The sequence below is a fragment of the Phoenix dactylifera genome, chromosome 18 (genome assembly GCF_051530095.1).
Source record: "Phoenix dactylifera cultivar Ajwa chromosome 18, Ajwa_hap1_PhDact_Kaust_v1.1, whole genome shotgun sequence".
Taxonomy (NCBI): Eukaryota; Viridiplantae; Streptophyta; class Magnoliopsida; order Arecales; family Arecaceae; genus Phoenix; species Phoenix dactylifera.
The window spans coordinates 14,145,671-14,160,226 of NC_143207.1; the positions used below are offsets into that span (position 1 = coordinate 14,145,671).

A 14,556-nucleotide genomic window follows, 5' to 3' on the forward strand; every position below is an offset into this window, starting at 1 on the left:
GAAGAAGAACAAAAAAAAAAAACGAAACAGCTAAAACCAATTAAATAATCAATCAAAAATAGAGTCTCCCATTCATAAAGAAAGCATCTGATAGAAAAACTACTAAAAGTTCTTCCCATTTTTTTGAGAAAAACAAAATCTTCGACGCTAATAAGCATCGGTACGTTCAGCGTGGGTATATACTTTAAAAAGCGCCGGTAATGCTTAATTTTTTTTTTGAAGTGTTCCGGAGAGGCAGAGAGGTTGGTCTCACTTCCTCTCATTCTTGGAATAGAACCTGAGGACGAGGTAGAAGAGGAGCCTATAGAGCACGCCCCATGCAAGCAGTATCATGACGTCCGCCCAGACGCTCTCGAGGCGTATGTCCATGGTGGCGAGGACGTCCTCCCCGATCAACGGGCATGTCAGATTCCGCTCGAAGTGAAGATTGCTGATCCTGACGTCGCCCAATGGCCCCGGCGTGAGCTGGTTGGGCGTCCCAAAGTAGCACCTATCCCCTTTGAACTCATTGACGAGCAGCGCCTCGAACGGGTACTTGATTGCCGATATGTAATGGAGCCACCGCCAGTAGATGGGAATCTGCAGCCGCTTCATGAAGAAGCCGCACGTCAGGAAGAAGAGCGCGGTCGTCGCGATCACCACGGCGTAGCCCGTGATGTAGCTCGGCACGAGAGCGCTCACCAGCATCACGTATGCGTTGGTGGTGATCAGCGAGGCGAACAGGATGACCCAGAAGTGGATCAGGCTGCTTTTGAGCTTCAGCAAGATCTTGGTTATGGCTGCAAAGGTGAAGCCTTGGATGGCGAAGAAGGGAAGGTAGACGAGGAGGGCGGAGATGACGTACGAAGACGCTCGGTAGGCATTGTGCGAGGTCTCCCGGATGAAGATGAAGCGCTCCAGGATGAACGTCGGGACGGCGTCATTGGAGGAGAAGAAGACGAGGCACACCGCGAAGATGTAGAAGTTGAGGAGGCGGTTGATGGTCGTGAAGCTGTCGTCGCTGAGGCGGTGGAAGAGAGTCGAGAGGATCACGGCCATGACGGTTAGAACCACTTCGCGCGAAAGGAAGAGCTCGGGAGTGCGGAAGACGTTCAGTGCAGTGCGCCATGAGAGGACCATCACCTCGCGGAGCCACGGGTTGGCGAACTTGGGGCCGTCGTCGGGGTCGTCGAGGGGCTCGGTCTCGAGGGCGTAGGCTGCTGCCGGTGGCTTGATGAACACTACTGGGGTAGGGAGGTGCTGGGCGGCGGATTGGCTGGAATAGTAGGATGACATGGGGGTCATGGCCGGGGTGCGGCCAGGTGTTCGAGCTGGCGTCCAGGTGGGCTGCCGGCGAGGAGTAGTGCCGGTGACGCCATGGTAGATCCACACCGAGAAGTCTTTGTAGAACTGGGAGGCTAGTCTTGGCTGGTAGATTCCACTGTGTAGGGGGGTCCCGGTCCCGGTCCTGGTCCTGCTCCTCCTCCTCCTCCTCTCGAGGGAGTTGTCGAAGTCTTCGTCATCATCGCCGTCGCCGTAGTAATCGAAGTACTGGCTGGAGTTGGGCCCCGGCGTAAGGTTGCCGGCGGAGAATTGCCGGCTGTTGAGCGGAATTTGCCGGGCAGCGTGGGTGGACTTGAGGTATGGGGTCCTGGGGGTCCTGGGGATCGGGGTTCTTGCAGCCTCGCTGGGCTTGAGGCCGTCGCGCTGGTATTGAACTAGAGGGCCGAGGCCGAGGGTCGACTCGTCGTACTCCTTGATGACATCCAGAAGGTACTCGATGTTGTTCTCGCCGTCGGGGACCGGCCGGCCAAATCTTGAGAGGTGGTCTGCGAGGGCTGCCGGGCTCCCCAAGTATATCAACCTCCCCCTGAACAAAGGCAGCAACACCATAGGTCCAGATCAGTTGTTATACATCAGCCAATATTACTGCACATATACTTGCATTATTCCCAAGTGTTTTTAAGAGGATCGACTGTAAATTCTCGAGTAGTTTTGCTCTAGTTTGATTAGTTATCTAAGTTTTGATCTAATTACAGTTCAGAAAACCACTTTTGGGAACCTTTGTGGGAACAATGTTTCTGTCTTCCTTTACATGAGATTTTGGTAAACTTGACTTTGTAATTGAGGAAATGTTATTTCTACTCAAAAGTTGTTCAGAAGCGTAGAAAGATTCTCATATCTAAACTTTAGCTTGATATATAGCTAGTTGTGATTTTTTTTTTTTGGGGGTAAGCTCTATTTAAATCTTATAACAGCCAAGAGAGAGCAGCAGAAGCAGCTATAATATTTGCATCAATTATTGAACTGCCAGTAAGAAATTGAACTATGTAAATGTCTGTTTCTTTTGTAAATTATTTGTATGTCTCCTTTTATTCTGTTCCTCATTAATTTTTTGAGCAAAAGAGATGACATGGCCACCTTGTTTCACTCATCTGACGATCTTTCAGGACAACAACTTGAAGTTCTAAATTCTAAAAATCATTGGAGTTTAAAACAAAAAGAAAACAAAACAAAAAGAAAGTCTCCGTGGAGAATGTTCTTGTCGATCAAATATACTGGAAGCCACTAAAGAGAACAACAACAATATTCTTATTAAAGGATTTGTGTGAAATATAATAAACTCTTTCCACTGCGCACGTATTAATTTTTCCTGAAGGTCTGCTTCAACGAAAAAATTCAGGCGAACCAACTTTTTCACTGTGACATCATTCAAATTATTTGAACTATGTCTCAAATGATGTGCATGCGGTGCTGTGCATATGCATTTATGTAGTTTTTTGCTATGCTCACCTTGCAAGGATGATCACCCGGTCCAGAAGCATCTGTATCCTAAAAGATGGCTGGTGAATGGTCATGAGTACAATGCTTCCTTCCTTGGCAATGTCCTTTACCTTCTCCACTACACTGTAAGCACTAGTGGAGTCGAGACCTGATGTGGGCTCATCAAGAAACAACAGGGATGGCTTGTGTATGATGTCCATCCCAATCGACACCCTGCGACGCTCGCCCCCCGACACACCACGCCTGCCTTCATCGCCTATGGATGTGTGAGCAGCTGTCTGTTCAGCACTCAAATATCTTTAGTTACAAGAGATCTAGAACTTCAGAAAGTTTGCAACATATGCATCGTAAAACAAAAAGGATAGATATCAAGTATGTTGAAGGATGCACAAAGAGTTCTTCGGTACGATTGAGATGATATAGGCATGTGTAACAAAGATTGTCCAGATGGAAGAAAGTTGGTTGGATTTAGGCTGAAAAACTGAAGAAAGAGCAGGGAGACAGGTAACAAAACGTATGGCATAACAGAAAGCATGTAATGAAGCTATAAATTTGGAAACAGATCATGCAGCCATTCTGGAAATAATGTAGGTAAGGAAGGAACTCTTGAAACTCCAAGACGGTTGAGATCAGAATTGTTGGTCATGACTGAAGTAGTAACTGATAGTGAGCTAATCAACCTGCAGACCAAGCTGGTCGATGAGCTCCCACACTCGCCGCTTCTTCTCCGACTTAGAAATGGAAGGGGAGAGCCTAACTTCAGCAGCAAACATGAAGGTTTCAAATACTGTCAGCGCGGGGAAGAGCTGGTCATCTTGCATGACGTATGATGACACCTTCTTCATGTAGCTGGTGGTCACCTGCTCAAACCAAATCCATGATGCATGTTATCATTCTTATTCGTACAACTTTTTTTTTATTTTTGATCATTTAAAAGAGCCATGCAGCGGGACTAACCGGCCTTCCATCTATTCTGACAGATCCTTGGAGGCTCCCCTGAGCAATCCTGCCGGCCAGCGCGTCAAGGAGCGTCGACTTTCCGGCACCACTTGGGCCAAGTACGGCAGTAACTTGGCATCGGAGGGCCTGGCCGGATATGTCGTCGAGGAGATAGGCCTCCTTTTTGATCCTGACACCTTCTTTCTTCTGGTTCTTTATTACGCTGTAGGAGAGGTTCTGGAATTCTAGGCCCTGGCCTGGGTACAGCTTCTCGGCTGGTGCCGGCGCACGGCTCACGGCAGGCTTGTCCCGGCCAAGAAGGCTCTCTAAGCTTCTGTTGGTGCCCGTCCGGCGGTATCCCATCTCGAAGGTGTTCTTTTGGTACCTATCTCCCATGTCTTTCAGAGACTTGCTCTGGGTGCCGGTTGAGCTCCCTAGCCTCTCTCAGGAGTCTTTGGGTTGTTGGATTTAAAGAGCAGGCCCTGGTGTCTCAGGAGAGGATTGAAGGCGATGTCTTTGATGGGTGGTGGAAACTGACAATGGAAGACATATGAAAGGGCCGAAATAAGGTTGGAGCTGTCTCTCAAAGTTCTTTGGAGTTGATGTTGCTTTAGCTTCGGTATTTCAGATGGGATTTGGTGTTTGTTCTGACGTTGAAATAGAGAAGGATGTAGGACAGCCGTTTCAGTTTTCATATTAGAAGGCTCCAACTTGCCAACTCAAGAAACTTCCATCCATCTAGCCATTTGATACAGCTTTCTTGAGAGATGGGAAATTTAGTCACTGGCTTTGTCACTTCATGGGGATGCTACGGTGTATCACTCTCCTAAATTTGCAAAAACTTTTACAGTTCACAAGCTCCGGCATCTTCTCAAAGCCTCCTAAAGTCTCCTTTGCCATTTTATTCTCCACCAGTCCGCTTTTATAATCAAGTACTTGCAAAGACTCTCTCATACCACGAGAAAACGTTTGTATAGGGGAAGGAGGATCTGACTCCAAAGGCAGGCCATGAAATAACAGGTAGAAGCAAACATTGTCTCAGCAGCTAGGGTACGAAGAAGTTTGGCTCAATCAGATCGGCCTATGCTATTTCCAGTCTGAAACACTGTTCTGGCAGCTTTGGTAAGCCATAGTTCATCTCGCAATCACTTCGACACCATGCTATTTCCAACCTGGAACACCCACAATTTAAGCCCCCATGGATAGATCCCATGGATTGTTAGCACTACTGCTAGATTAAGATCGACATCCTCACGGCGGGCAGGCTGCTCTTGTAAGCAGCTTTCAGTTTCCAAGCAACTATAAGAAGTATGGGCCATCCATGTACAATGTGTTCTTCATGCTCCATTTACATTGCGTACGTAGCAAAATTTTTCATCAAAACAGGGGTAACATAATTAATTTATTTAACACAGTACCAATTTCAGGTAGAAACTGCAAAGAAGTCATTTAATTTATCCAAATCTGAACAAACAGGACTGTACAGAGTTACAGACACACCATATAAGACATTCTTCTCGATGATGATGATTCCTTGCCACTAAGGGTGTCAAATTATTGCTTCCTACCAAACTTGAGATTCAGGAATTCTCCAGATAAGATTTTATCTTCAAATCAAGCAGTGGTAAATCAAACTGTAGCAAAGTTCATCAGGCAGTTGGCTGCGAGCAGCAGAATCACTGAGTGCTCGTTGGTTATTTTGCCGTTCTCGAGTGCTTGATAAGCCAGTCTATCACAATGTCTATGTTGATGGAATCCTTGCATGAGATCATGTAGCAGCAAACCTCCCGGTCCTTGATATACTCCAGACCTCTGGAATTCATATTAACATCAACATGAGTTCAGATTGAAAAAATAATTAAAATATGGTCATATTTAAAACAATGTCTTTCTATTAGTTAGAAAGTTGGTGATTGACAGATATTGCACACTAAACTCACAGTTGATCGACCAAAGCCTGCTTGGAAAGAGCTTCTGATTTGTCAATCTTATTGCCAAGAACTAGCAGAGGAATCCCATTTAACGATGGTTTCGTCAGCAATTCATGCAGTTCGCTTTTGGATATGGGAATGCTATCTCTATCAGCAGCATCTACTACGTACCTGCGATGATCAATGAACGTCAAAAAGCATGTAATCGAAATGTGATGCAGACTCTGATATTAAAATATTATACGCAGTCCCCAAAAAAACAAAAGAAAACAAGCAAAATGGTTATAAAACCAAAAAGGGTGAAGATGATATAACAAGATTCACAAGTCAACTTCAAGATAGCAAGAAGTTTCATGCGTGTGCTTCTTCGCCTTCCCAGATTTCCATTCCCAATCTCCCACCTCTCACATTTAATATTGCAACAACACCCGCCCCAACCCCCAGCAATATCTTAAGGATTATTTTGAACCTGCAACTAAATCAACCCTACTTCAGTCCCATTCCTGATTTTCGATAGCAGCTCAGCATATGCATCAATGCACATCTCAAATGGACAAACAAGTACTAAAGCAGATAATATAACAGTACCAAAAATAAAGCAGATAACATAAGACCTCATCCTAGCAACAAGTGTCCGAAGAGAATACTGATGCATCTAGAAAGGCCGCATATTTAAGTTGCATAATTACAATATTGGCATGACATGAGCTAACATTGGAGACAGACTGCATGGAAACTGGTTTAATATCATAACAGAAATAAAATTATGAATAAATGCTGCTTTCTACATTCAATGTACAAAATCTATAAGGCACTTTATGACAACATGCTAATAGATTAGTATCAAGCATGAACATTCTAAAAAGTGGCTGCCACTTGCGTGCAACACCTCACATGCCCAAAGAAGGGAAAGAGCTACAAAATAACCTCAGCAAGCCATCAAAAGGCGCAAACATGACTTCTAAAAACATGACTTCCATATTTTCCATCTCAGACGTAAGAGGTAGATCTTCCATCCATCTAACAATATCTACTAGTGCAATCTGATGAAATTCAAACTCTTCTAAAGGCGCAACAAATGGTCAAATATAACCACTTCAATCAGTTCCAAATCAGCCTACAAGTCGTCGGATCAAAGATATCTATCTCCTCTTTGCCCCAAGAAAAATTAGCACATTTGTACCATCTATCCAATTCCCATTTCCAACTTTGTTTCTTTGTAGCTTCGTTCCTATCATCGGTTTCCAGTTCTCTAATTTTGGATTCCTGTTCCTAAAACTCTAGATGAAGCTTTTTAAATGGTGCGTGGCAATTATATGTAGGAGGAATAAATTTTGACAAGAAAGCACGCTGTAGAGTGTAAATGGAAAAGCACAATCAAGAGATCAGGTGCTTAGGTGGTTGCAGAAAGGTACATTGAATCAGTTGGACCAGACCCTTAAGACATTCCCACATACTACAAACACAAAATTAGTGAGTTGCGCTTTCAGTTCAATGCAACACAGAGTTCTAGACCAAGTGGATTAGCATAAGAACTGTTGCTTAACAGAGGAAACTCTGCGAATCAAATATAAGCCATGGATTTAGACAATTACTAATGAGCACTACAAGTTTATTCAAGTTTGTTTCCATTATGATATATAAATAATCTTTGACTCGGTATGGTAATGGGAATATCATAGCCCTTATATAAGGGTTATTCATATGTTGAATTCTTCAGATAGGCTAGGCATGAATTTGATTATAATAATTAAATATTCACTTTTCACTGGAGGCATATAGGCAGTCTATTCGATATCTCACGGAAAGCTTTTTGCATGCTAACAGTTTGTTTATTGTATTGCTTACCTACCAATACTTGGATTATTCTTCAATGTTACAGTAGATTCCAGAACAAGAGCCTTAATATCTAATGCTGATAACTACAAAGATCAATCTACTGAATTTGTTTACAATGAAAAAAACAGCTTCATGTTTGTCATACCATGACAGAGCATGTCGAACTTTACTTTTTATCAATTTTTTTTAATCTCTCTTGTAATTTTGCGATCCTTTCTCCTATACTCACCTTGCTTCATCACCTGTTATTGTTTTATACAGTGAGATGCAATGAACAAGAATATTGACAGCTACAGTAAAGACTCCACATAAGAATCTTACAAAATTTTCTGATGTCTCAATGATGTCAGATGTGGCTTCATGTTTCTTCCAGTATGACATGTAACATGCGTAACTTTGTTATTTCTATATCTTAACCATGTCTGCCCCCAATCCCAACCCTCCACTTGCATGCTACGCACACAACTGTCTAGTTTGATCCTCACTATTGAGATTCAAATATAACGCCCTTAACTACAGGAATCAAGCAGTTGCACTACTATTTGTAAGACAAGTTCTGGGTTATAGTGTAATTATTCCAGTTACCAGGTCATGTCCTAGGGTTTAGCCAACCATTTTTATTTCTTCATTTACTCATTGATTCATATTGAAACTTGGATCAACTCTAAAACTCCAAAGTGCATTTATCATTTGAGTAACTGTGCAATGAAAAGAAAACGAAAGCCAAGGTAGATCTCCCAATTGACTCATCAAGTCCTGTTATCTGCTTGTTATATGTTCAACAGGTTTTTCATATTTTCTAGAAAGAAAACCAGTCATTTTTCTGTAATAATCAAACGATATGTGGGAGAAATTACAGGATTGCAGAGACTCCACGACAGTAGCGCTCCCACATGGTGCGAAATCTTCGTTGTCCTCCAAGGTCCCAAAGTTTTATCGTCACGTTTCCTTTTGTAACTTTACGCATATTGAAACCCACCTGGTTTCCAGACACAAAACCATGTCAATTTTGGGGCATACAATACATCAAATCATAGGATAATAAGATTATGATGTATGACAAGGTAGTGATACATACAGTTGGAATCATGTCCTCGCTGTAGCCACCTGTCTGATGATTGTAGAATAGAAGAGTCATGTAAGAAGCAGGAAACGCAGAGAACTTGGGGAAAAGAAAAGGAGGCATGAGATCTACTCACTGCAATTGCATTGACAAGAGATGTCTTTCCTGCATTTTGAAGACCAATCAGGGAAAGCTCCATTTCCTGCTTGAAGAACAAACTGAAGTGCATACCGTTAGAAGTAGGAACAAGTTTTGAACCATGAGACTGGCAACTACAACATTTTTTGACGAAGTAAGATTGAACTCAACAAAAGAATTTCAAATATAAAGCATAATTGAGAAACAGAATTCAAGACTAAAGAACATAGAAATCAGGCAATATTTTCCCTATGCATTATGAATTTAAGATGAAATAAATCCAAGTTGGAAGCCATGTTGATATACCCGAAAAAAAGGAAACACTGAAGATATCTATATGTCCATGAATAATGAATACTTATAACAATAGTAATCCTTCCAAAAATTCCGGTGAATATTTGACTACCTATAAACTTGAGAGTACATATAATTTTACTGAAGATGCATTTGCTACAAACATTTGTTAACCATTTTTAAGCATCCATAATTCTTACAATTGTCAGCACTAAATGCCATATCTGCAGATGAAAAGACATGGAGTTATGAGCTAGGCTGATAATTCATGCCACATCATTCCACTTCAAGGGAAAATTTATTAAGTTGGCCTTCTCAAAAGAATAATTACAGTTTTATCAACATTGTTAAATAAATTATTTCTATCAGCATGAAAAGCTTTCCATTAGCTACTCGTATTAGGTCTAAACATCATATTTGAGGAGATAGCATGTAATCTTTCTAATATACATGGTTTACATTTACATATGTACGACATATATGTTTATCATTTACAAAACACACATTTAACAGAACTGATGTTAATCCAGAAACCAGATGAAGATAAAAGGGGGAAAAGGATCAAAATACCATGTGATAACCAAAAATTATGCAATCATGTCATCAGAGAAGTTACTCAAGACGAACTCGTTTATCAACAAAATTTTAAGATAAAAGCCTGAACATGAATACTTTCACTCTGATGGATAATCAACTTATTTTTCGCCATGAAGAGCTTCAAGTCCAAGAATTGATGCTTCTTTAGTTCTTTTATCCATGAATTGCACACTTGGATATGCATCCCAGGGGATGTCAGACACTGTACAAGATATCAGATATTCTGAACCTAAATAATAAAAATTCAATCTATAAATGTCTAACAAAAAGCAATAAATGACATGATGTTCATGTAATAATGAGTATGTAAACTGAGAAACGAATAACTACAGTAAGAGGAGCCCTCGGATTCTACAAGTTGTGAGGTTGCAATTTGAATCTTCTTTTAAAACATTCAAGAAATAGATAGGTTTGACTTTTAATACATTGAGGTCAGAGAGGTCAACTTGTTTTTTAGGCTTCTAAACCTTTCAACTTTGGTTTTAAAATAAAAGCAGGTACACTAACTTAACTTGAGTAGTTAGGTTGAAGAGTTCTGGCTAGCAACTAAAGATTCTCAAACAACCATTTGAACAGGTTTAACTTCAATAGATTGTTGGATCTTCACAGACAAAAAGCAATCACTTGCATATATGCATGGATAATGCATCTTCCAATCAACTGGGATTGATATCCACCCACTGCTTGACTTCACACTTTACAATTCGAGTCCATCAGTCTTATTTTACTAAGATAATTTGCTATATCTAAAATCCATAAGTACTGATTGTATGTAGGAGCTTTCTGTAACTTTAGGAATATATCTCAAAATGCGGGTGCCTTGATAAAGTTTTATTTTGCAGCTTAAACAATAACTAAAATGATCATGGAAATATATAAACAACCATACCTCCAATTTAAAAACAAATAGAAGCACCAATAATTCAAAAGATGCTAGGAATTAAACTATTAAGACCATATGAAATACCAATTCATGGATGGAATTTCATGAGATAAAATGGGCTATTATTGTCAGGAAGCATATGCTAACCGTTGCACATTTGAAAAAAGCACCAGATGATTGAAGAACCACTGGGGTGCCCTGATATAAGAATGAAGTGATATACATATTGCAGCAACAACAATGGACTTGCACTCGAGGCATGCTATGATTATGAAGGTGAGAGAATGAACCAGAAAACAAGAAAAATAGAAAACATTAAAGGAACTAATCTAGCTTTATGTGGAGAAGATAAACCATTTATTTTAATTCTATATTTTAGCAAAAGATGAAAAGATTTAGAGAGCACATAATTATTTTAATTCAATATTTTAGCCATAGACCTAGCTTAACAATTTTATCCATGAGCACTGTTATAGTTTCGTTTCACAATAACATTTAAGAAATTGTACAACATAACCCCTGTATACACTAGTATCTAAAAATACCCACTTTCTCCTTTCTCTATTATGGTGACTCAAGCATTGTTGTTAAAATCTTATGTTTCACAATCCAAATCTTGCAATATGGATCAAATGGCTCCAAGATATCTGGATCTCATCCTTGGATTGGAATTGGGATCATAGGATCTAAATTTATATTGAGGATCATATAGTCCCTTGGATCATGGGATCTGACTGGATCATGCTATTTACATATTAAATAATCTAGAAGTCTATTTTCTATAATTTATTTGACTGTATGGTTTTTAAGATTATGTATCACTAACAAGTCTCAAGTACTAAAATTATCAAGCTTGCTACTGGAGTTCATAGAGTTACAAATAAGAGGCAAATTTTGAAATGCCTTACACCTGTATGTTGAACTCTTATTCTTGTTTTTTCCTAAATTCTACCTGAAAGAATAACTATATTGATAGGCATACTATAAATATCATGAATAACCAAACACAATTTTGTTTCATTAGGCATGATATTTATGGTGGAAAGTAAACTTACAACACTAATTGGAAACACCAAATAAGCAACATCTATTTATATAATGGCTCAATTATCTAAATTGCAACATACTCATGGGGGCCACAATAAGACTATTATAACAATATGCGACATCATTTTGAACAACTTAATAAGGACCAACCTTAACTATTGTTACAGCAGCTTGCATAAAGCAAGGATGGAGTTGGGCTATTTCCTACATACATGTCAGGCCTAATTCCATCATGTAATCCGCTCTATCATGCAATCATTGCCCCAAAATTTAAGCCACTAATCAAAATGATTATATGAAAAACCTTCAAGAATTTCCATTCTCCAGCTATCGAAAGTAGATCTCAAACCACTAATTTTCCATTCCCACCCAATTGCGCAACAAAAGTGTACTTTCATATTAAAGCGCAAAACTCTCGTTATATAAGCAACAAAAGAGCAACAATTTATCAAGAAACATAACACCATTAAAAATAACAAACCAAATATAGGGGGAAAAGGAGTCATAAGCTATCTAAGCAAACCACCTATCCATTTGCATATCTTTCGGTAGGACATTTCACAGCCATATATCATCCATCTTTTCTCATAATCATGCTCAAACCAATCGCAGTTCCAAAAAAATTCTTCTCGAGGAGTTCCTCAGTAACAAAAGCTCAATTACATACCAGAAATATTCCAATTCTTCCTATCACCAATCAGAAACAAATTCATATCAGAGAGAGAGAGAGAGAGTACCTTCGGAGCCAGTTGAGTAAAGACTCCCAGAGACCCATCCCGAATTGGCGGAGAAGCGATTGCTCTGCGTTGCAGAAACCCTAGTTCTTGGATCCGCAGAGAGAGAGAGAGAGAGAGAGAGAGAGAGAGAGGCAAAAGACGACAGATCGAGGAACAGATGAAGGCGGAGTCACAGGGTGGCCGCTGGTATTATACTTTCGGCTGGTTTCACTCCTTTTGGGCCGTAGCCATTGTGATTTCTTGGAATGGGTGCGTTCGTGGAAGGAATGGGCCCGTCGTTCCACGAACGCACCCTATAACGGTACAATTCGAAAACAATACGACTGCCTAACGCCTATTCATTGGACCTATTGATCGGATAAAACTTAAAAACATAATTATATATATATATACCTCAACGAGAAAATTTGTGAAAAATTATATACATATTTAGATCGAATCCGAAATAGATTTTATCATTATTCGTATACTCTCTAGATCCGCTACGGGCCGAAAAAAACCCCACCCTATTAAGATAGGGTTTGGTTTGATAGCCGATGAAGTAGAGTAAATTGTCGCCCTTTCTTTCTTTCTTGTTTATGAGTCAAGCCCACAACACTCGCTGTCGAGCTCCTGAGTCGAGCCCCTCGGTTTAGCTTAAAAATTCATCTAAGAAGCACACAGATGCTGAAAACTAAGCTCATGGCCTTCGTGCTTTTTATAGCTCAACAAAAAGAGAAGAGGATCCACTCCACCATGGCCTGGTGAGCTGATGGTCCTTGCATGACCAGCCCATGCATGGAAAGTTCTTTGATCCTTTTTGTGGTTGAAATGGGTGGTAGTGTTCTCTCTTACAGTTGAATGAGAGAGCCTTCCTCATTGTGCTTGGCAGCCCACATCTCAAGTTGTCAGCCAGCCGCAGATCTTCTCTAACTGGGCTTCATTCAAGGACTGGTCACAAAGGTCCGGTTGTGGCCCAAGTCACTCATATTTTGGGTTTGATTACCATAAAAGTGGCTCAGTGATGGGCGAGCCAGATAGTAGCAGCTCAATGTTGAAATAATGATGGATTTTGCATCTTTTGCATCGAAAAGAAAAGAAAATTAAAAAAAATAGAAAAAATAATCAACATCAGCATTTTTGCAGATTGAATGGTAATATTTGGCACGCATAATATTGCTTCTTTTTTTTTCAAGAAGAGAGTATTTGATGGATGGAAAGTTGTACGAAGTGAAATTGAGAAATACATTTTTTGTTTTTCTCTTATGTATTTCTTACCTTTATCTTCCTCATCCATTTTATGACAATAAACATAGAGAGATATTAGGAAAGAAAAAGATGAACATCCAAGAAGTCCACGCATGATGTCCCACATGGAGATGAAATATATATGTGTTACATTAACATATCCTTATGTTAACATGGCAAGAGGAGATGGATACAATTAATAGGAGTTGGTACGACTCACAAGCCATTAGCTTTGGTTGAATCACATATCGTATCAATACTATATCATTATAATAAATTTATAATTTGATAGGCTAGTCTTGCAGCGTTTGATGATATTAGAATGTCACATGAGATAGATGATCCCTAAGCGGAGCCGGATGTAAAAACGACTTGCTTATAATTTTCTAATCCAATAAATTATCCATTTACCTTACCAAAAGAGAAACACACACACACACACACATCATTTTCACATTATATTTTTTCTCTTATATTTGGTTACAAGGTGGCCCAAACGACCCAATATTACATTGTAATGGGCCATGGGCCATGGACCACCGAACTGGGCATATTTGAGAAGATCCAGGATCCAGGATCCACTCTCACTCATCCTTCTTGTGCTTTTCTTACATCATCATCACCTGCTCATTTCAATGGAGATTCCACGAAACAAGTCTCATGAGAAAAATTACAAGCAAGACGAGGTAGCAAAAGGCTATCGGAATGACATCGCCTAGGTGTCATCATGCAATACAAGGATCATAGTTTTACATGAAAATTGAAAAACTTAGACTTCAACGTTGGATGAAGGTTAGTTTTCATACTTATATGCCACATATGAGCAACATGGCCTCCCTTAAAGACATTGCCTACAAACTCAGCAATGGTGACTTAGTGGCAAAGGGAAAAGAGCACTTGATCAATGACCCCATCAATGAAAAGGAGAACCATATATTCAAATAGCCATTCATGGCACCAGGCTTTTTTAACATATTGGCAGAAGAATGTAGAAAGAATAATGGGAAGTAAGAGGATAAGGTACTTGAAATGGAGTGACGCATCCACTGATAACACTGCATTGGCTATCATGGTGGTGGTGGCCTTAAGAAAATGGAA

The 14,556-nt window shown here is 40.2% G+C and overlaps 2 protein-coding genes across 3 annotated transcripts; both read right to left on the reverse strand.

Annotated features, from left to right (window-relative positions):
- Positions 1-114: 114 nt before the first annotated feature.
- On the reverse strand, positions 115-4,438 carry LOC103717357 (ABC transporter G family member STR-like). The gene is made up of 4 exons (XM_039117700.3): positions 3,721-4,438; positions 3,444-3,623; positions 2,773-3,041; positions 115-1,849 (listed from the first exon to the last, which is right to left on the reverse strand). The coding sequence occupies exons 1-4, from the start codon at positions 4,096-4,098 to the stop codon at positions 250-252; spliced, it is 2,427 nt and encodes an 808-aa protein (XP_038973628.3). The 5' UTR covers positions 4,099-4,438; the 3' UTR covers positions 115-249.
- Positions 4,439-5,123: 685 nt separating this feature from the next.
- Positions 5,124-12,415, reverse strand: ARLA1A (ADP-ribosylation factor-like A1A). Of its 2 annotated transcripts, none has more exons than XM_039117699.3 (6): positions 12,232-12,415; positions 8,672-8,753; positions 8,551-8,583; positions 8,330-8,451; positions 5,643-5,804; positions 5,124-5,514 (listed from the first exon to the last, which is right to left on the reverse strand). In XM_039117699.3, exons 1-6 carry the CDS (start codon positions 12,267-12,269, stop codon positions 5,397-5,399), a joined length of 555 nt encoding a protein of 184 aa, XP_038973627.1. In that variant the 5' UTR covers positions 12,270-12,415; the 3' UTR covers positions 5,124-5,396. The 2 variants fall into 2 exon arrangements, with proteins under 2 accessions (XP_038973627.1, XP_088570378.1); XM_088714252.2 differs by having other exon boundaries at positions 8,672-9,766; positions 12,232-12,390.
- Between the last annotated feature and the right edge of the window lie 2,141 nt (positions 12,416-14,556).

What these genes read in the sequence shown, in the direction of transcription:
- LOC103717357 (XM_039117700.3), bottom strand. Translation starts at nt 4,098, where the DNA reads ATGGGAGATAGGTACCAAAAGAACACCTTCGAGATGGGATACCGCCGG. An exon ending in TCAGAATAGATGGAAGGCCG is followed by an intron (nt 3,624 to 3,720) that starts GTTAGTCCCGCT and finishes TGGTTTGAGCAG; the next exon opens with GTGACCACCAGCTACATGAA. An exon ending in TCGACCAGCTTGGTCTGCAG is followed by an intron (nt 3,042 to 3,443) that starts GTTGATTAGCTC and finishes AGTGCTGAACAG; the next exon opens with ACAGCTGCTCACACATCCAT.
- ARLA1A (XM_039117699.3), bottom strand. Translation starts at nt 12,269, where the DNA reads ATGGGTCTCTGGGAGTCTTTACTCAACTGGCTCCGAAG. An exon ending in TTACTCAACTGGCTCCGAAG is followed by an intron (nt 8,754 to 12,231) that starts GTACTCTCTCTC and finishes TATGCACTTCAG; the next exon opens with TTTGTTCTTCAAGCAGGAAA. An exon ending in CTCTTGTCAATGCAATTGCA is followed by an intron (nt 8,584 to 8,671) that starts GTGAGTAGATCT and finishes TACAATCATCAG; the next exon opens with ACAGGTGGCTACAGCGAGGA.